This window comes from Bombus affinis, chromosome 12 (genome assembly GCF_024516045.1).
Source record: "Bombus affinis isolate iyBomAffi1 chromosome 12, iyBomAffi1.2, whole genome shotgun sequence".
In the NCBI taxonomy this organism is placed as follows: Eukaryota; Metazoa; Arthropoda; class Insecta; order Hymenoptera; family Apidae; genus Bombus; species Bombus affinis.
The window spans coordinates 11954084-11975850 of NC_066355.1; the positions used below are offsets into that span (position 1 = coordinate 11954084).

At 40.2% G+C, this 21767-nt stretch overlaps 1 protein-coding gene and 1 long non-coding RNA gene across 19 annotated transcripts in view; one reads left to right on the forward strand and one right to left on the reverse strand.

The window, feature by feature from the left end:
• LOC126922864 (uncharacterized) overlaps positions 1-21767 on the forward strand; it is a 140330-nt gene that overhangs the window by 71171 nt on the left and 47392 nt on the right. The gene's annotated exons all lie outside the window — the stretch shown is intronic.
• LOC126922805 (echinoderm microtubule-associated protein-like 2) overlaps positions 890-21767 on the reverse strand; it is a 31521-nt gene continuing 10643 nt past the window's right edge. For 3 of the 18 annotated variants that reach the window (XM_050735717.1, XM_050735710.1, XM_050735712.1), the window contains 17 exons: positions 15638-15868; positions 14759-14921; positions 13989-14102; positions 12761-12910; positions 11804-11872; positions 7738-8043; positions 7271-7343; positions 6786-6992; positions 6244-6481; positions 5629-5786; positions 5064-5321; positions 4484-4621; positions 4279-4395; positions 3363-3386; positions 2750-2837; positions 2357-2583; positions 890-2158 (listed from right to left, as the gene is read on the reverse strand). In XM_050735717.1, the coding sequence (XP_050591674.1) occupies positions 2030-2158; positions 2357-2583; positions 2750-2837; positions 3363-3386; positions 4279-4395; positions 4484-4621; positions 5064-5321; positions 5629-5786; positions 6244-6481; positions 6786-6992; positions 7271-7343; positions 7738-8043; positions 11804-11872; positions 12761-12910; positions 13989-14102; positions 14759-14921; positions 15638-15863 (2685 nt within the window). In that variant the 5' untranslated portion in view covers positions 15864-15868 and the 3' untranslated portion in view covers positions 890-2029. Of the gene's footprint in view, positions 2159-2356; positions 2584-2749; positions 2838-3362; positions 3387-4278; positions 4396-4483; positions 4622-5063; positions 5322-5628; positions 5787-6243; positions 6482-6785; positions 6993-7270; positions 7344-7737; positions 8044-11803; positions 11873-12760; positions 12911-13988; positions 14103-14758; positions 14922-15637; positions 15869-16273; positions 18409-18447; positions 19509-21767 lie in introns of those variants that run through there. The other 15 variants (XM_050735709.1, XM_050735706.1, XM_050735707.1 and 12 more) reach the window with 15 other exon arrangements.

Here is a 21767-nt window from a genome sequence, read left to right on the forward strand (position 1 = left end):
CTAGAGAATATGACCAAAGAACTGGGCCAAACGTAAGTCGAAAGTACGCTAATCGCGCAAACCTTACATTTCAATAATCGTACACAAGTATTTTCCTATGTTATACGAAGTTTCATTGTTCGATAATTGGGCCGGTCAACATGGCTATCTATAGTCTGTTCTTCGCCCGAATACAACATCGCTTTAATTCCTCTAACTTTAATATTAGTTTAATATTAATAAGCTCGACGCATAACGTGATACTTCGAACGTGACGCTGTATCGTTTAATTCTATTTATTAATTGAAAGCTATAACGTATTACACGTATAAATAACTTTATTTAAACGTCGAATATTAAGAACAGAGTGTAACGTAGATTTGATAGATTTGATCGTGGAATAGGCGATAGATGATACAGACTTAATTAATCTGCGAATCAATTATTGTCTCTTATTCATCGAATGGTAACATAAAAGCACGATAATTATTAATTACAGTAGTCATTTTTGCTCATTTGGTTTTCAAATGTAATATCTATTTATAATATTATATCGTTGCATTATAAATTTGTCATTCTCGATAGCTTTACTTCATCATCATCTGATTCGAAGTATCTTTCATAATACGACCGGAATTATATGAATCACACGTATCAGACCGATCGATGTAATAATTCGACAAATGCAACGTTGAACGCGATATTTTCAATTTCTTTCCATTAGGATGTTCGTTAGAGTGCATCGATCTAAAACCAACGACAGTGACCAAACTTCCAACAACGTATATACATACGTACGTACATAGCTTTGACATAACATGAAATGAGAAAGTGTATGTCTGTTGATGACCGTAACAGATTTATACCTACGGTGCGTGACAAGAATGTAATTAGGTGAAATATAATCCGGTTATTGGGTAAAATTCAAGACGTTCTTCGTCCACGTTTTTATTCATATTTTCAGAAGCATTACAAAAAAAGCCTGCATTACAGAAATATCGTATTTCTGAAAAAGAAGAAAAAAAAAAAAAATTAGTAGCAGACCAAACATAAATACACAACGCGTGTACCATGATTTTCCGACGAAATAGAACAATTTCAATAATTTGAACAATTTAACCGATTAATCGGTTATCCTATTATCTCGCAATTTCTTTCGCTCTCCCCAACTCGCATACTCTTCGCTCGTACCGTCGCAAGATAAGCTTACAGTAACTAAAATCGATAACGATCTATTCGCGAAAAATAAACGCATTGTTGGGTGGTGGCCGGTAGCGTGATAGCCCAACGTTCAGAAGAAATAGAATTTACGTGGCTGCACAGGCTAGAGGATAACGATAATCCTACCTTTTTCACGGGCACGAGCAATTGGAATGTCAACGTTTCCTATCAAATCGGTTGAAAGTCGCTCAACTTCATTTTATCGCCACTAATTATACGAAAGTATATATCTACTTATGTACGAACTGTGCAATTTGTGTGTTTGCGTGGAAAAGATCACGGTGCGTTTCGTCAGCGATTACTAGACGAACAACACTCGTATAAATTTGTAAAGTCGGCGGCGCTTCGGCGTTCGAAAAATAGTTGTAAATACGTGAAATATGAAAAAGACACTTCGTTACGTTATTACATACTAATTGACCAAGTATAGTCTATTATATCGTTCGCCACATCGGCTGACAAGATTTCACTAATATTTTCACGTCGTCTTGTTTTCGCAGCGCAAAATTACGGATCAAGATCGTTCGTGACTAACGATAATAAGAAATTAGCGTGATGACTTTCAGTCATTGATTCGTAAAGGACACTTAAAGAGTAAAATTATTTAACTACACGCAGCATTTTTCCTGTTCCCCTTTCTTTAAACCAGGAGTTCTCCTCTCCACGGTCGCAACCGACGCCGCTTGTTTCTTTCGACTCCTCCTTCAGCTAGCAACGAGAATAGCGCGGTAACTAAATTCGGCAGGTTATGCCGAATGCTATTTTGCGGTGCTTCGTACTTTTACCGTTTGTCCGTTTTCCACTCGACTCGATTCGTAAGTTAACAGAGTTAGTAATTTACGATCCATTGAAGAACGCTCGTGTCACTTCCGCCAGTGGAAATTAGTCGCGTATCGTCTTGAAGGAACGATACGTTCGTAACGTGACTCGAATGACCACCGTACGCATGACACAGCGACTGAAACAAGCAAATTTATTCTCGTTTATAGCTATCAAGTATTTATTGCTTTCTCTTCTTTATAGGCATGCCTGACCTCTGAATTGTTATATCGTAACGTTACATCGCTCGTGTATCGTTCTCAGGCATTTACTCTGCCATTTACTTAGCACTAAATTTACAATTTACTTAGCTAAATAATACTATATCGAAGGTTACCTTCGGTTGACAAGCGGGATAAGAGAACAGCTTGACTTTTCCGAAATCGTCGCCGGTTGCGAGCAACTTGGAATCACCGCTACGAGTACAATTATTTACGTCTGTACCATCGGCTCCTTCCGGCCATATCCCGATCGTTTCGAAGGATATTACACAGGTGTGACTCGCCCAGTCCATGTCCCTCATCATCGACGGTTGTGGGATCTGACGACAAACTCCGGGATTCCCTGCGATTTTATACGTATCGTTGATTATTAAATAAAATATAATAAATCATTATCGAAGCGTAGATAAGCCCTTCAACTGGCAAATGTTCTACTTATAAAATGCAAAAACGTTGCACAAACATATAGAAATTGTAATTATAGGTAGGACGCAAGTTAATTTACTTACAATATAGCAGTTCATAATCTCCGCTGTTGCTACGTAAATATTGTCCGTCCATTGACCAATCCAAATGAGTTATGAAACTCGAATGTCCCTGAAACAAATTTTTGCCGTCTAAGCAATGAAAAAATATTCCTCGCTTCTCTCTCTCTCTCTCTCTCTCTCTCTATAAGCTGCGTATAAAAAAATGATATAACATTATAATGAAATGATTAGCTTCGCGAAACAGCTGGGAGTGTCCGAGTTTACAGCCATTACTACGAAAGGAGCGCCAATAGTTTGTGCAGCAGACAATGACTACCGTGCGTGCTTGACGTAAGCAATTTTTAAAAAGAAATATCTGCTCATATGCGGCTATAAATAGCTGTGGCAATATCGTATCATTTTTAGAGACATTATATCGTCCACGGAATAGTACATTTGCATGATTGTTCTGTTGAAAATACATCTGCCATAGAAATTATTGCGTAAAGTATCGAAACTGTATTTCCTCTGCGTATTTCTCCTTCTTTTTTCGAAAAATCGATGAAATTACTTTTACGAAATTGTAGAATAAATAAATGATTTTGTAACATAATGTCTCTTTTCGGTTCTTTGATCAACTAAAAACGTGTCTTACACCACGCCTGCGTATCCTCTTTGGCTAGAAACGAAAAAAGAACGTATGTATTATGATATTTTTGATTTTACGACTCTAATCTCTAACCTCTAATCGCAAGTAAATTTATATCGAACGTGTGGTTGCGAATTGTTACCAGCTTTCTTCGTAAATTAAATATTATGTACGATGGGACTACGATATCGCTATGATTTACGATAATTTGTATGCCCTAATTACGCGTACTTCGCTTAAATATATATGTCGATCCTTGTGGTCGAAACAATGCATTATAATGTTAATTCTCTTTAGCTATCGCTTTAATATCGCAGAAAGAGCAACGAACAATGAAATATTTACAATGCGTGTAGTTTTACATTCAGCCGATACATTTACTTCCATTCATATTCCATGAGAAACTATGTATAAATTTTTCAAACAAGGCGTGTATTTGTCTGAAACGAATCGTCTCTGTGTATATATATTACAACACGCTCGTAAATGAAAGTACTATGTAGGAACACTGGTCGAACGAACATCTAAAAGTACGAGTATCGTCGAGTGCCTTTTATATTATACAAATGCTATGGTATAACTTGAATACATAAAAGCAGTTTGTACAGCAAATTTTAAACCCATCGATTCAATATCAAATATACGAGTATGTTTTCTCAATTTGCTTATGCATGTATATATGTACGACATTTACGGTATACGAAGAATATAAAAAATTAGAATTATCAGACGGTTTGGAATTGCACCAGTTGCGCTACAATGCGTATAATAAAATAAAATATTGAAAAGTCAATCGACTGAAAAATTTCAATGCCAACAATAATGATCGTATTATATGTACATGGTAACAAATCCGTGTTCTATAGATGCGTTAATTTTTTGTATTAGGTAAGGAAATTTCTAACGAAGAAAACGATCTTACCATACATCGTCCAACTCGACTATATTTGACCGCATCTTCGTTTACCTGATAAACATAAATATAATTGTCTCTGGAACCCAGAGCTAATAGCGTTCCATCCGGTGAGAATCTAACGACCTGAAAGGAAAACGCACGATCGTTAGAGAGTCGTTAGCGAAGTAAAGTTTATCGCGATGAGAAATAAAACAACTATAAGGAGTTTTACCTGAATAGGTTCGGACCCATCGCTGTGATGAGTGTATAATTCTCGAGTTTCACTGTCGATGGCTAACCATTTTCCGGAAGTGCATCCGACCACCATAACATTACCGTCTGGTGTGAACCCGATGCTCTGTGCTTGCTCCTAAGTGAATGAAAATTCTGTTCAATCGTTGCAGAATTATAGTTACGGTGCACTCGTTCTTTCTCACAATCTGCGCACAAAGTATTCAACGTTCATCTTTATTTGTGCATAACGATCGAGATACGGCCGACGCGTCGTTAGCAATTATCGTTTATCTCGAAAGCTTCGGCAATCCATGTACAAGGCGAGTCGGAACGAAAAACAGTTCCGGAACGAAAGTTTAAGTTACACGTTCGCGTAGAACACGTTCGGTGCGAAAACGGTTTTCTCAACGTCGTATCCCAATACGGTTGTTCCAACGACGAATTCATAGGTTTGGAACATTAGGACGTTAAAGCGATCTCGTGGCCTTTAAAACTTAGATTAATAGACGGAAAAATAACTCGGTGAGATCGAGTCGCCGCTTTTGTTAGATGCTATTCCAATCTAAGTTACAATTTACCCCGATATCTTTGCTCCAGACCACAGTGTGACTGAGACTATCCCACATTTGCAACAACCTATCGTGGCCTGCTGTTGCAAACTGCGGTAAAGTCGGATGAGCTGCCAGTCCCCAAACTTCTTCGGCGTGTCCCAACATCGCCGGACTAAATCCCATTCCCACATCGCCGACTAAAATGCAATTCCTGGTTGTTCCAATCAGCAACTGTGAACCTCTGCCTTCTGCGAGCGTTCGAATCCCGCCAAAATGATCCTCGATCTAATAAATCGGACATATTATATTAACGTTAACGCGATAATACTGCCACTGCATGTACTCCAAGTATTTTAAAGAAATTCGACGATCTAGTTTGCCTGTGCAGGCTTGTGTATCTTATCGGCTGCATCTCTGTTACCATTAACGCTAACAACTATAACGTATAAGGAAAAATCGATGGGCAAAGTGTTAACTCGAAACGATAAACGTCGTTAGATAAGAATAAGCTTAAGTAAATGAATGCGTTTTAATTTCTAAGGGTCGCGATTAACCTCAGAGAACAGCAGTGGTATTATCTTCTTAAGCTTACTTGTGCTTCTTCCCCCGTCAGGTTTAACGATTCGTCGAAATACAATATTTTGCCATCTTTGCCACCTCCGGTGACGATAAAACCATCTTTCAAAACGCAAATCGAAAATATAGATCCTTCGTGAATGTTCCTCGCTATCTTCGAAATCGTGTTTGTTCCTATAAAAAGAGAAAAAAAAAAAAAATGTTACGATCAAAAGATCGTTATTATTACAAATATAGGATGTTATATTATCTTTACGCGTATAATACTGCGATTATGACGGCAAGTATCAAACGCGCGACAAAACTATACATTTTTTACGATCAACGATCTATAAGCGATATGGTGTAAGTCGAATCACTTAGTAATAACATAGTAGTAATATCTTGAAATAACTCGAAATACTTTTAGGCTTGAAACTTGAAAGAAAAATGCATTTGTATCTTATTGTCCTTTCGACAATCTGCGTTGACTGGCCGTGTCGTGGCATACTATCCTGTATACAGAAACATGTATGGGTTATATACATAGTTTCTGCTTTCTGCTTTCTGTTCATTTTCCTACGCAAAGTGACTTTTACTAGCCGCGATACATGAACGGCCGGTGCGAACAGTAACACGAAATTCCTCTTACCTCTGCCCCAAACGATGATGTTACCGTTGCTATCGCCAGTAAGAACGTCACCGCTCTGATTAAACGCCACGCAGGTAACGTATCTTGGCTTTTCTCTGCTCTCGAAAATGCCCATCCGTTTGTACAGCATGCCACCGTTATCGAGGGACCAGAAGGACACGTGTCCCTTCCCGCAGGACACGATCTGGTTCCGTTCCAGCGGATGCCATTCGGCGCATACCACCGTGTCCACCGAGCACTGCAATTGACAATCGTCGTTCATAAAATGAGCCGGTTCCGGTTTCGAATCGTCGTGAAGTACCGAAGTGATTTTTTTGTTCCTTCGATCCGTTCGGACGGCATCCAATCGAATATATGCGCGTACATACACACGGTGTCTAACAAATAACGCTGAAATATCAAGTATCGTAACAGGAATCTCAAATATTTTTCAATCGAATGAAAAGTCGCAACGAAAGTACATTCGTACTAATCTTGACGAGTCTGCGTTACTTAAATCTGTAATCGCGCAAAGAGCGAAACCAACGTTGATCGGAACGTACCTTTGTTTCAGTCACTTTGGTACCTCGTTCTCCTTTCTGCCAATCCCAGATCGAAATGTTGTGATCGGAAGTCTCGTCGATGGCGCACAGGTAATTTCCACCGTCCGCTTTCGAGAACGAGAGACAACAAATCGAGCCGTCGAACTCGCCGTTGCCAATCACGCAAAGAGTGGTCAAACTGACCGAGTTCCATATCCTTATGTGAGGCTGAGAAAAATTCGCGATATATTTCTTGCACGTACGTGGTATGTGCGAGGGTCGAACGAGAAGCAATACACCTTCGATGTTACAACAACTCCTAACGGTGGTAATAGGTAAATTTTGAACCGATTCCCTTCAACTACAATTACACGATATCTTGCTGCGATTTTATCACGCCTTCCAAACATATCGTAGGCGTGTCAAGCGTCGGTATCGTCGATCATCGTTTTTAAAGTATTACTCTTCGTCCGACCCTGGTAAAATCTAATATAATACGTTCTTACCATGGCATCTCGTCTGTCGGTTCCACACACTTGTCCAGTGGCGACCACGAGTTTGTTTGGGTGGATCGCTATGCTAAAATATTTCTCAATTAATATAAACAACCACGCGACAAGTCGAAAGGAGAAAAAGAGGGCGGAGAGAGAGAGAGAGAGAGAGAGAGACAGATTTACTAGTTCAAATAAGAAATCTTTTGACGGCAGATGCTGACATACGCATACGCGAGGAGAAGGATTTTCTTGATTTTTGTTAATCTATTCGTTGGACGAGCGTAGCATCTTGGATTTTACAACCGCGAGTGGACGATCTCGTTTCCGAAGACGAAATCCAATGAAATTAATTGACATTCTTTCGGTTCGGTAGAAAGATGGAGAGGAAAGCCGTTCGAAGACGCGATACCGCCGCCATTAGTTCCGCACGATCATTAAGATCGACGGAGCAGATCCACGCATGAATTCAATTAACCCACCATTTGATATCGTCCGTATGACCCAAGTAGTGCCTCTGGCTATGCTCTTCCATGTTGTACAAGACCACTACGGCCGCGACGAAATAAACGATTTCCCCGGTTGGCAGCAGATGCAGATTACTTCGACAGTCTCTGCCTCGGTAACCGTACACCCAGTCGAGTTTTAGTTTACTCTGGGGCGGTGTGCTGACTTTGTGAAGGTCGTACAACTCCATCAAAGGCGTCGGGACGTAAAGGACGACGGGCCGACCCCGTAGGTACATGCGGACGGTGCTTTCCTCCTCGTTGTACTGCATGTCTCTGGTACTGCGAATTCATAGTTACGCTCCTTTTAATACGTTCGTGCGAACCAACCTTTTTTCAGTACCAAAGTGGATTCGTTCGAAGCGAGAATTTATATAGACGCGGATAAGGATAAGAAACGGTAGATACCAAGGTAGGTAAGTTTCGATCGTTCGAGGCGAACAGCTACCAATATCTCGAAATAACTTTCTTTCGTTCGCTATCGCGTACGTTCAAATTTCCATTATTACTTTCCACGATACTTTCCACGATCAACTCGCAACGATCGGTCTTTCTTGCAAAAACGAGAAACGTTCGCATTTCACGTTTCCTCGGTCAACGCGTTACCGCGTGGCAGTACTACTTTCCACTTTTATCCGTCATTTATCAACTTTCGCGTCGATAGCCGTCGTACTACGACAATCGCTTTATTTACTTTCATTTCAGTTTTTACCAAAGGAACGAACAGACCTCGATATAATCGATCGAGGACCGCTCTAAAAGAACGAAAGAAGAATAATCACCGTGTCTTATCGATTCGTTTTAGTTTCACGGATAGCGTTACACCTATCGAGCTCGAACCGATATACCGATATACCGATATATCGATCGAAATCACGAAAACGCGCAATTTTCCGTGGCGACGTGTTCGAGAAATCAGGGAAGAGTGACTCACGCGTGGTGCGCGAGGCTGCTTTTATTACTCAAGCGGGCATACAGTTCCGCGCGTTACCACGTTACGTCACTTTGGCCTTCCTTTTTGCTCGATCGTCTGTTCTCCTTCGCGACTCGATTACGATCAACGACTGTCTACCATTCGAGACGCGATTTACGACTCGTTCGAAATGTCCGAAACTGGTGATTCGGCGAGACGCGGAGGTCGTTCGTTCTTTTCTCGATCGAAACCACCTTTTTTGCGTTAACGGCGACCGTGAACCATTCCGACGAATGCCGATCAGAGCGAACCGAATATTATCCAGTCGCTGCCGCGTCGGATATCTCGTCGAATCGAATATTCCACGAGATATACGACGCAGATTATTCCATCGATAGAAATACGTTGCGGAGTGTGGCTCGCAGAGCATGCTACGATATTGTTCTACTTGGCTATGCGTCGAATAACCCCTAGTTTGAAAACACATTAGGAGAAACAGACGTAAAATTCCTCCCTTTAAGCGAACAGAATCTATCTACTTGTAAGGTTGAAACAATTTCCGTGTCATGAATTTGTTAACCGTTACGTAGCATGTTAACAAAAATTACGCAAGCTCGACCGTATGGAGTGGAATTTTTGCATGCAAGCGAACCTTCTGACCGGATAGTCAAAGTACGGAAGCGCGTTCAAATAGCGAGCCAGAACGGTTAAACGGATAGCCGGTAAATGAATCGGTAAAGCGTGAAAAGGAACTTTCGTTACCTGACAAATTTTTTGCCAAGCGTCTAAGGTACGCTGAAAACGCATCGGCGTGTACCAGGAAACGGGGAATTCACGGTTGTATAACGACAAGAATCGCGATTCACTTTCTTCGGGAATGCAATGGCGGTGCTTGCTATGCGCTAAACGGCCCGTTATCCACGTGACTTTCGTTCGTACCTGTTGCCTCGTAGTCGTGCTTTCAGCCAAGTATTCCTTGGATTATCGTGTCCGAATCTATACGGGGCAGCAACGTCTCGCAGTTCTCTTTACGTGTATCGCGGATAGCCTTTAACGCGTGGATTCGCCTGATTCCATGCCGTTTGCATATCGGCTATACGCCCCGCGGTCTTTGTTCGTCTCGAATCGTTCAACGGAATTTACGATTGCGTTTTTCGAGTCGGTATTTAATCCGGCGACGCTTTAACCGTATGCTGAGAAAATATAACGATATAGCGTGGATACGGCGTGCTTCGATCAATTTTTTCAAACGTTTAAAGAACTACGCACATTTTTCCTTACGCGATCGTCGTACTGTTTCTTTTCTTCTTTTTTTGTCAGATATCTACATATATATACATATATAGATATAGATATATAAAGTAAGATCGCGGCGAGGAAAACACGAACCATCTGGTATTCGATAACTCACCCGTTCGAACAGACGTGTCTCGCTATTAGGCCGAGTCTTGGAAATTTTTACCACGATCACAAATCCAGAGACCGAGAAATGCGTCCCCGAAACGTTCCTCGAATGTACAGTGGGTTACGGAGGGCTGATCGAGGAGAAATAAGAAGGCGAACCGCGTTCCAAACAAGATATTCCTTTCACGAACGAAAAGAAAGTCATGCTCGAGTTACTACATTCCAAATAAGCGTTTCCCATTTAAAATTGAAATAAAAATTAAAAAGGTTCTTCGTGGTTTTGGCGTAAAAACGCAACGCATGCACGGACCTTTTCTTCGTTCTACGCTGCGAAGGTGTGTGCTCGTCTCGCGCAACCTCGTGTTATCCGCGTGCGAGGTCGAACGTCGAAGGTAACTTTGATTATGGTAATTAACGGCATGCCACGTTATCGTAGTACGATATCGCCAAGTTCACGAAATTCGGCAAGCTCACTGAAATTCAGTTCCAAGTACCAGTTACAAGTATAACGTTAACTGGTACATCTGTTGCAACCATACGGTATGGGCCGATGATTTTCATCGTCTCGATAATTATTTTTGTCGGTTTCCGAGATCAATAGGCAAATATTTACATCGTACGGATACGTAACGCGACAATGACGACGTGTTTCTCGCTTTATCGGGCCTCGATTCATCGATCAGTACTACCGAAAGAAATTAATCGTAAAAGATCGCGAGAAGTAACGCGCGAACGAAAAATTATCCATGCCTTTCACCACTCACCTGAAAGAGGTGTAAAAAGGTACGTCTTAAAACCGGCTGTACATGTGTACAACGTACAATGTGCACCATGCAACGTGTAACGTGCAACGTGCAACGTGCAACGCGCACATGGCGTGTTCATTCGCTTAACCCTTTCGTGACTAGTGAAACTCATATGTCTCACTCGAGTATTTAAACTGTAAAAGATACAGGGTGTTTCCAAAGTCGTGGTAAAACCGGAAAGCAAGCGATGCCCGGTGTAAAAGTAAGTCGAAAATATATTTAGAACAAACGCGTTTGACGTGGCAGACAGATTCTTGCTCGACGAATTAAAGAAGCGCGAACTAACTTAAAATTCTCTACTCCGCATTCAACATATACACGATCCGATACCAACATCGCACGTCCAATACTCCCTAATTATTCCCATACCGTTATTAGTCTGGTCAAATTGCGCAAACACATATACGCCGACGCTTTGCCTTTTTCGCGAAGGTCATAAATGCGCGGCTATAAACGCAGGCCATAGAGACGAACGTTACGATAACGGCCTCTTCATTAACGTCACTGGAATCGCTCCCTTTCCGGTCGTACGATATTACGATTTCGGAAACATCCTATATATACATCGAATCGTGCTTTTACTACAAGTCAAATTGCGTTTATCCGCGCAAAGTCGTATCGACAGATTTTATTCGGTATCGGGAGCAAATATCTTATATTTATTTGCATAAAATTGTCTTATAGTCATGAAATGAAAAGGAGAGAGAGAGAGAGAGAGAATACAGTATTCCTTTTTATCGTATATACAAGTAAATAACAATAAGGTTGACAACTAAAGGTGTTATTTGTTATTCAACGAGCTTTTGATTATTAATTTACCGATTTGCGTCTATAAAATGGTTTTATGGCCACGAAAAGGTAAAGCCTGCAAAGGTTGCGCTACGAAAATCGGAAAGTGCGAAAAAATATCTTTATTTACCCGTGTTTCACGTTGTTCAGCGCCGGTGGCTTGAAGAGGTTGAACAGAGACTTGGTGGAGGCTGAGAATCTATAATGAACGAAAATGCAAACGAAAACCATGCGGTGCAAAACAAAGAGAATAATAGTAATACAAAGAAAAAAGAACAGAGAGAAAGAAACAGGAATTTCGCGACGAAACGTACGTGCTTTTCTTTTCTTTTTCATGGACGATTTGCCCGCTCTCCCCCGCGATGAGCAGAATTATACACTTCCGGCAGCGCTCTCTCGATTCAGTTGCCACCAAAGGGAAGCTCGAGCGAATGAAAAGCAACCGACAGATAGTTACACGCTTTTGACGATTAATGAGCTGCGAAGTGAATTCACATCGCGAGACACGATCGATAGTCCGTTGCCCTGTTCGCCGCTTTGTCGATCGACGGGTGATATTTACTTTTCAGATTCGACTTGTAAAGTTCCAAGGGTAGAAATACGTAAATACGTATTTTACAAGCAAAAAAAAGAGATGTTATGCAACGGTGACGCGACTCTCGCGAATCTCGTACGAACCACGACGACTCGACATCCAGAAACGAATCGGTACGAGCAAATGTACAAACTGCCTGTAGCATCGTTTTGACGTTAAAACAAGCAACAAATGGTTTCTTTAAGAACTATAACGACGGTTATAGACGGATCGTTCACCGTGACGGCTGTTGAAATTTTTTCGAGAGGAAATTGCACTTTAATGGTTCGACAAACCGAAAGGCGTTTGTACTTGTGTAGGCGCGCGCTCGGTTTACTTTCGTTCATTCGAGAAGAAAAAGCACGTTCGACCGTCGCTTAACGTAAAACGTTCATAGAAGCGAAAATGTGCACCGAGAGAGGGTTCGACCAGAATCGGTGTGTGAAAAAGAGGGAAATCACGAAAGCAGGCAAATGTGCACTCGCTCGTTAATAATATCGATCCCCTGCTTACCTGTTACTGACAAGTTGCGAATTGCTTCCCTGATTTTGCGGGGAATGCGTAAAGTCGCCCGTCGACGACCACCGTTTCGCCCTTCTTAAGCTGCTTTGCGGTGGCCCGTTCGATCTCGCTGTCGGCGATCTATCGAATAACAGGATTACTCTGTGACGAAAAAATCTCGTTACCTGTATGACGAAATTGTCACTCTGTAGCCAGGATTCGATTTATCTCGAGTTCAATGAAATTCGCCTCTCTCGTTCTCCGTCATTATTCGCATTATATATTCGTTCCAACGATATCGACGTTTAAATATCAAACGATTTGACAAGAACAGGCGACAACTCGATTCACCGCCCTTTTACCAATTACCACTCGCATCGGTAATTGCTTAACCCCGATACGCAGTTCTTCTCCTCTTTTTTCTTTATTCTCGCCCGATTCAAGGCGGACGTTTCTACGCGTGCGCGTATGTGTACAACGTTTGTTCGTGATTTTTAATCAGGTTACGCTCTTTCTAACGTTTACGTCCTATTCAATGTAAAAAGAAATCCCGCGAATCCACCGTTTGGTACGTGGCCTAAGATTTTTCCGCAGAATTCTACATCATTTGTCTACTATAACGCGTTTTCTCTAGATACGATCCGAAACCTGAAAGATACGTATACGATTCGGCCGGATATCGTTTGAAAGCATTAGATTTCTCTATATCTAGCGTTTCGTCTCTAACATCTGTAATAAATTCGAAAGCAGAAGACCATACTACTACGTCTCTTCGGAACTTTCATGCTCTATAAAATTAACAAAACAACGACAGAGTAATAATTTATAGCAATAACATCGATAAATATATGGCTTGCATTTCACTACGAACAAGTACCAAAGAGAATGATTTCTCGAAGGGTATTTATTCAAAGAATAGAAACTTGTTTCCAATTTATACCGCTAAATCGTAATTCGAACAATCGTAATTGTATTCGACGACATGCATATCGAAAAGAATATCTACTTAAATCCTTGATCTAATGGGAGCGGTAAGTTTTGCATACAAGGGTAACGAGTTGGTAAGCAAGGCGACCACGTTCCTTTCGATTTGTTTCGTTTCGAATGGTCGTCGTTTTCCGCTATACCGTCTACTAATCGCTTTCTACGTCAAAGATAACGAAATTGCTGGCATTCTTATTTAAGTAAGAAAACTACGAACGAAATAGAAAATGAATGAATTTCGTTGGAAAACGTGTACCTGGCTACTGGCAGTGGCGTGGCTCTAGGACTCGGCGATGGCACCGGGGAAACGCTACTACTACTGGGACTGTCCGAGTGTAACGAACCCGTTGATTGGTAATGAACTGACCTTCTGAAAATTCAGTTTAATTTGCTCCGTCTATTCCAGTCCATAACTGGAATTTTTGCCAAACGATATTTGTATATAATATACTTTGCACAGAGGGTAAAGAAAGTAAGCGTAACGAGGATCGTAGCGTGATTCTAAATCTTGGAATCGGCGGACATTTGTAAACAAAATTTTGCCTTTGAAATGCATTTAAATGTCGCAATATCGATTGTCGTGATCACAAAATTGTTAAATCAGTCGCTGAAAATCATATCGTCGCGCGTAAAATTCTTCTTATGTCTCTGTGTTCTGATATATCTGTAATTGATATATTCTTGCTGTTTCATCGGCAGCACGTTATTTCTTCTTTTACTAAAGGTAGACGTAGATATAAACGTATAAATATAAATATACGACGAATAAAGCTGGTTTAAGAATTATTAAAATTTTAACATCTTTCCCGTGAAAAGCGATCATTTGCGACCCATTATTTTCTCCAGACTTTCGTTCCTGCTGATCGATAGATTACAATATGTATGAATTTCAAAATCTTTTTACTTACTTACTTACTTACTTTCTGTACACCCTGTACATATCGTGGCACATAGGTAAATACAGGTGCATTAAAGAAAAAGAGATATCGTTGGAAAAGTTGGAAAAGTTTCAAATGATATAAATACCGTTGAGGAAGTTGCGACGAGTGCGTGTAACTGACCGGTCTCCGTGGACTGGAGATCGACTCTCGAATATCCTGAGAAGATCCTGACGAAGACGAATTCCTCAGACAAGAGCCGCCAGTTTGTCGTAAACGTATGTCTTTCTGGGGTGTTGAATTTTGATTACCTGAGACACACGAAATATCAACAACGTAACATTATCGATCACTTTTTACAGAAGCAGACCAAGAGGCGTAATAAAGCACAGGGAACACGCGGTCCGTTTCTCTTTCAGTTTTACGTTTCGTTTAGATTCGTTTAGAACCAGTAGCAGCCCGGAATTCACCTCGAAGCGCACCGATTGCTCTATGAAACGCGAAGGTAACGAAACATGACCCTAACCAGTCGCGTGCTAACAGCTACACCCGATGAACTTTGTTTCAAATGGGCTGAAACTCGCGAGGCTTCCCCGTATCTGCGATTTGCGACGTGCCTCTACGGCTTCCGTAACAATTAACTTCGAAACTTTGGAATTCCTAGCCGCGATACGGGCTTTCGTGTCTCGAAAATTTATATCCTTCCCTTTTCTAATCCGCGGTCCATTTTCGCAAGTTAATCGAAGCCGTAGCCGAAACTCGCGAATATCCATTTCCAACGAACCACCGATTTTCTCCGTATCCACGCGAATCTTTTCCACGTCGTTTCTTCCTTTTTCCGCTACTCGCTAATAACTGCGCAACGAACATACATATACAGAGAGACTCTTCTATTCCTAACGATCGTTGAAAATTAAAAAATACGTATCTAAAATCTTTTCTTCGCGAATACATCTAGATAATGAGCGAAGAACGTGCGAATTAATTCGCGCAAGGATCGCGGCTGTAACGTACAACGCGTACTCACTTCTAAGCGATACATGACCGTTCCTTAAGGGCGAGGACACTATTCTTTCGTTTCTCCTCTCGTTTCTCTCATCCTCTCTTTTCTCGCGTCCTTCCAGCTGGGCAATTCGCCTCAGCGCGTCCGCCAGAGTAGCTCGAAGACAAACTATCTCGTCCCTCTGCGCCAAGGATTGCCTCTCGAGGTCCGCGACTCGGCCTAACAGCGATCCGGTCTCGCACTCCAGCATCTCGTCTGTAAAAGCGAATTCGCGTTCAATGGAATAAAAATATGGCGATGAAACGTGGGAATTCTTTCGTCCTGTAAACATTCAAAGGCTATTTCACAGCTACGCGTTTGTCAGATCTCTCAGATTTGTCAGATTTCTCTAGTTTGTGATCGAGCGTAGTCGAGCTACGCTTTGTTCGCGTATTATAGCGTCCACTTGGCTGTAAAAAAACCATCTACCATCCACATGGTACGAATGTGCACGATTATCTAATCCGGGAGTGCAGGCACGCGCAAGTTGCAAGGTACCTAGAATCGACCATCGTCGGCGTTAATTATGGATTTAACGTGACACGATTATTTCCGCAAGTAACAGAGGATTGAAAAAAGGCAAAAACGGAAAAGTATGTTTGGAGTTCTAGCGATACTCACGCCACGCCTGCTCCGCTTCGTCGATGGTGTCCATCGCGTCCGGCGTGGACATTGCGATTAACCCTTTAGGATGACTTCGACGCGTTAATACGTTATTCGATCGAATTGATCAACGAACGCAAACAGAGACAACGTGCTCCGTTTCGCAGCATGTCTCTTCGGCCGAATAATCAGTTTTCTCCAAGCGTTTATTACGTTCTATGGGTCGATGCGATTCGTTTGATCCATCGTTTATTTCCTAATCGAAAGATTCGAAATTTCTTCGAATATATCGCATTAGAATTATACGGGTACATCGCTAAGAACGATCGAACGGGGTTTTCGCGTGTTTTCTTCGATCTCCGTGCTTGTACAAATCGGGCTACGAAACTTTTATCGATCGAACAGAGAACTACCGAAATATTTTCGTTATGTGGAAATATGGACGATTACGCGTAAAAGGGGATCGCGAGTCCAATGACGTTGACCTCGACCTTGAGATACGTTGTAGAGGAGAAGGTCTTGAGTAACGCGTACTTTGTACGAACCGTGTCACGATCGTGGTTTAAAAGTCAGCTTAGATCAGGTTAGATGTTTCGAGGAATCTAGGGGTTCGGCACCCCGGCCACTCGATGTAATCTAAACTTACGTAACTTAACTATATCTTACCACCGTTAAGATCGCAATCCTATCCAAATGCTTATGCAATTTCACTTTTAACCAGTTATATCGGTGTAAATGCAATCTAGCAAGAGTAGCATTTTCTTTTCGCCGTAACTTTTCAACCACGATCGCGCCACGCGTCGAACAAAGCGCCTGATACTCAGGTCCCTCGGGATAACGCATCCGGAATTGAACAAAATTGGGCCCCTTTCGTGCACAATTACTGAAATACGTTTTTTTTAGATATCATGCTTATATAAAAAATGGTATGTGATCAAAATTTCTATAAAATAGAAACATCGCGATTTCTCGGTATCGAGAGTGGCTTCTAATAATATACATACTAAAAATCCATGATCGCTGTAACATCGTATTCCCGTAAAGAATACGAGAAAGAAGCGAAAGAAACTTTTCACAAGGTTTATAACGTACACGTTTACTCCGATTATATGCAAATCATTCTGTAACGTAGAATTATTTAATGACCCATTTCCCACAATTGTAACGCTAAATAGTAACAGCAAACTGTTCCATTTACCTTAATAAAGTATTAAAGTATTAATTACAATGCACTCGCACCAACCGGCTAGATCAGAGAGATCGATATAAAAAATAATTTCTCTTCGCGTAAATCTAGTACTGTACAAAACGAAATCAACGAAATTTTTTTTAAATTTCCATCAACAGCCGAGTTACGCGTTCGTTGCGTTAATTCTTCTTACGTGAAAAGAACGCGGTAACTGTTCAAACTTTTATCGAACGAAAGATAAATCCGCCGTTATTTTTCGTACTCTTCTTACAACTTTTCACGACATTTTTATACAACACTCTCTTCCTATGTTTATTCTTAGAATATGTTAGTACCGTTTGGCGGAAAGGACCCAGGAAACTCTGTATACATAATCGATTGCGAGTTGCGAAACATCATGAAAGTCGGTATCGTTAAAACATTATTCGCAATTTATGACTAAGCACATATTTTTTCAGAAAAAAAATCTTCGATGGCAACAGCACATGGGTAGAAGCAGAGAAATAAATTTCGTATTATATCGAATGAAATCTCTGTTTGTTGAAAATAGAACGAACAACAAGCGAAAAACAAGAGATCGATTAACGCTTTCTTTCGTGAGTGAGTAAATGAGCGAGAAGATTCTAACGTCGATAAGGACAAACTGTAACCAATAAAGGAGATAAGTAAAAAGAAGACGCGAAAGTAATAATATATTTATTATCCGCGGTATGAAATTGTAGAGATAGCGTGATACGTTCAAATTTGCGGTGTAATCGTTTGAAAATTGTAAATTTAATATCGCATAAATCGATACTTCTAAAAGAGACAAATTATTCCGGAGTTGCGGATATTACGACTTCTTAATTATCGAACAGCCAAATTCATTGGAAAAATGTCGTATCATATTCAAAATATAAATAAATTCATCGACTAACGAGAAAAATAATTTTACGATCGGACAACATATGTTTCGCTTCTCATGAAAGATTAGTATTTCTTAATACGACAGACATCTACTTACTTGCTATTCTATCATCAGACTCAAGAATATAATATCAGCGTTATGTAAAACTATATCTTCCACGGATAGACGAAGAAGCGTTTGGTATTTCCCCTACCATTTTGAAAAGATAAGCGTCGAATAAATTACGTTTGCTTTTAAGGCTAAACATTTCGATCGACTATTCCACGTTATATCAAACTTTGAAACAGTTATTTATATTTATAGTTGTCGTTCCACGATTCGAGAGAAATATACATGTATTGTACAAATACGTGTGTTACGTGCTACTACTGTTATTCGAATCTGGGAAAGTTTTGCTTGACATGTTTATTACACCAGATAACAGCATTCGTTTGGAACGAACATCGTTTCAATTATTTTCATTCTACTCTCTAAATCGTTTTCTTCGTTTATATATAATAATTATACCGATACAAATATATCTTTCGCGATCTGTATTTTCGGCGCGAATAAAATCGTTCGCCTTTCTTGCGAAGCAGATTCTTATTAAAACGTTCGCAAAATTTGTACAAGCACCGAGACGAAAACGGACACTGAAAATTCAACGGATCGTCGTTCTAAAATCGCGATGTACCAATATCTACGTGTATATAAATTAGAAATATAAACTACATTTTTGTTAAAAACTACTACGGAAAGGGGGCGGAACCTTGAAAACACCGAAACATAAAAATTCCAAAGGTTCGCTGTCACTGATCCGCATCTTCGCAGAATCTTTCTCGATAACACCGTACAAAACACGACAACCAGCGTGGAACCACGATCCAACCTTTCGAATATTAAACCATCTGTTTACCCGAGAAGCATTGGAAGGAAAAATCGCGTTTCAACGAACCGACGTCCCGACCTGTTTCGTTCCGCTTTTTTTCATTTTTATCGACCGCAACGGTACTTGGAAATCGCTTGGATCGATCCGAGACAAAGGGCTTTGCACTTTCCCTCGAGTTTCCCCGTGGCTAGCAGAACGACGATAGCACCGACGACAACGACGTTTCCGTCGCGAGAACGCGTACACGTGTGTTTTCCGTACGGTCGCCCTAACGTTACTGTCAGCCCGAGAGTACAGCTGCTTAGCCGCGATCAATACGTTCTAGATACTCCAGATGATCCAGATGACTCGGCTACGTTACGCGAGCCATTCACCGGGGTCACGATACCACTGACAACTACACAAACGCGCAAACACGCACCGGCACCGGCCACCCGTATTTTACCTTTTTTTTTCTTTTTCTTTTCCTCTTTTTCTTTCCTTCCTACTGTTTCTTTGAATTCTAGCGGTGCCAGTGTAGAGGACTAGAATTCAAATCGTACGTAGTTCGAGGAGCGACGAAAGAACGTTTCCCCCCTAGCAATTGACAAAACATACGAGTTAGTAAATTTAACGAAACCCGGTTAAAAACGTATCTTTTACAACGCTGAACGGGCATCATTCTTAATTGTATTATAATCAATCAACGATAATATGAATTTTTATTAAATAGCAAGTTTCAATCACCGTTATCGATCGAAAGATAGTACAATATTGTACAATGGCAATGGCTTAAAATTGAATCAGTCTAAGATTAGAGATGACGAAGCGCAAATGAATTATTCGCACAAGTCGCCCCGAAGTAAGCGACACACTTTTGCCAAATGGCAATTCTCTACGAAAACTTAAATGACCGATTTACGACGCTCGACGATTTACGTACGAAAATTTTACTTAGCCAGAGTTTGTTCAATTTTTGTATTCTTTCGACTTAATCGGCGTTAATACCGCTAACACTAATTCTAACTTAACCAAGCTTTTCTTTTAATTATACACCCTTTTCCAAGTATAATATCTTTAAAACATTTTCCATTGAAAAGACAAACAAGCGGAGAACTTGTACGGATATTCGATATTTTATTTGTCAATTGATATATTCGATTATTTATTATTTATTTATTATTATTAAACATCTCGAAAAATATTCGTTACGAAGTTTGCTCGCTTGATCGCGAGAAACCTATCCTATAAATGCAAACCAAACGACTCTACTCATTTCCGGAGATGAGATTAGACGCGTTCGATTTATCATTTGGGGTCGTCTCTAACGAACGAGTCGCATCCTGGTTATCGGACACACCCTAGCTATTCTTTGAAATCATCTTGTCCTATATCGACGGAGTCGTTCCATTAAAAACTACTTCGGTTATGTAATCCTACGGTACGATTCTACCGGATCACGCAGTCTGCAAAACAAGTCAAACTCTATAGAAATAGTAAAAAAACGATTACCAAAACTTTCCATGAGACGGGCAAGTTTTATTTTAAGCGGCTAAGAGTATAATAAACTATCTACGGGAAACGATTTCTTGCTTATAAAAAGGAAGAATTTTTTCGTCGAGAGTCGATACTTATCGTAAACATCTGGTAGCCGATATTTGTTACACGTTATTTACCCCAACTTCTACTTGAATAACGTGCGAAAAATTTTCGGGACATTCGAGAATTTCATTCGTTAATTTAATAGGAAACCGATGAATTATGTATCCAATAGCAAAATACGAATTTAAATTTTTTGATCAAAGTATCGTTGCTTTGCTGCATTGTCCGTTTTTTAAAGAATGTACGTTGCTTCCATTACGTCATTTATTGATCCACGAGTATCAAACACAACTAATACGACCCTTTTAATACAAATATCTAGTTATGCAAGTTATCTATTATCGCTTATTCCAACGTTGTTGAAATTGATTTTCAAACTGATACACCAATTATAATATAATATATATATATACGTATATAATATATAAATTACGATATAATAATAAAGTCAGTGTAAAAACAAAGTTCAGTTCTTATCGATACATTTTGTCGTTACGTTGACAACATAACGGTAAAATAGTGAATTGTTTTTGGTTGCCGATGATATTTTTAGTCTAGACGAACGTTTCGTTACGTAGGTGTAGAATATTTAGTGGCCATGCTAGCTAATTTCGATATATGTATGTATATTAATAGCCAAAAAGAAGGTTACGCAAATATGCAGCTATATATATACTACTTATCTCGTCTACTGTCTCCGGATATCGACAATTTCTAATTATATCGGTATCAGATTACACCAATTTTCGTTCTAATTTAACGCAATTAGCGACTTACGCTATTACTAACGCAATACCATCGTATTATTATTACTCTGCTTATTTATCGCGTATTTTATTACAGCGTTGTATCCTGACATAATTGATTAAAATATAAAGCGTAAAGTATGAACGTAAATTAATAATACATAGGAAACTATGATTACCAGAAATGATCGGTTGTATAATATTCGTTATTATTATTTTTG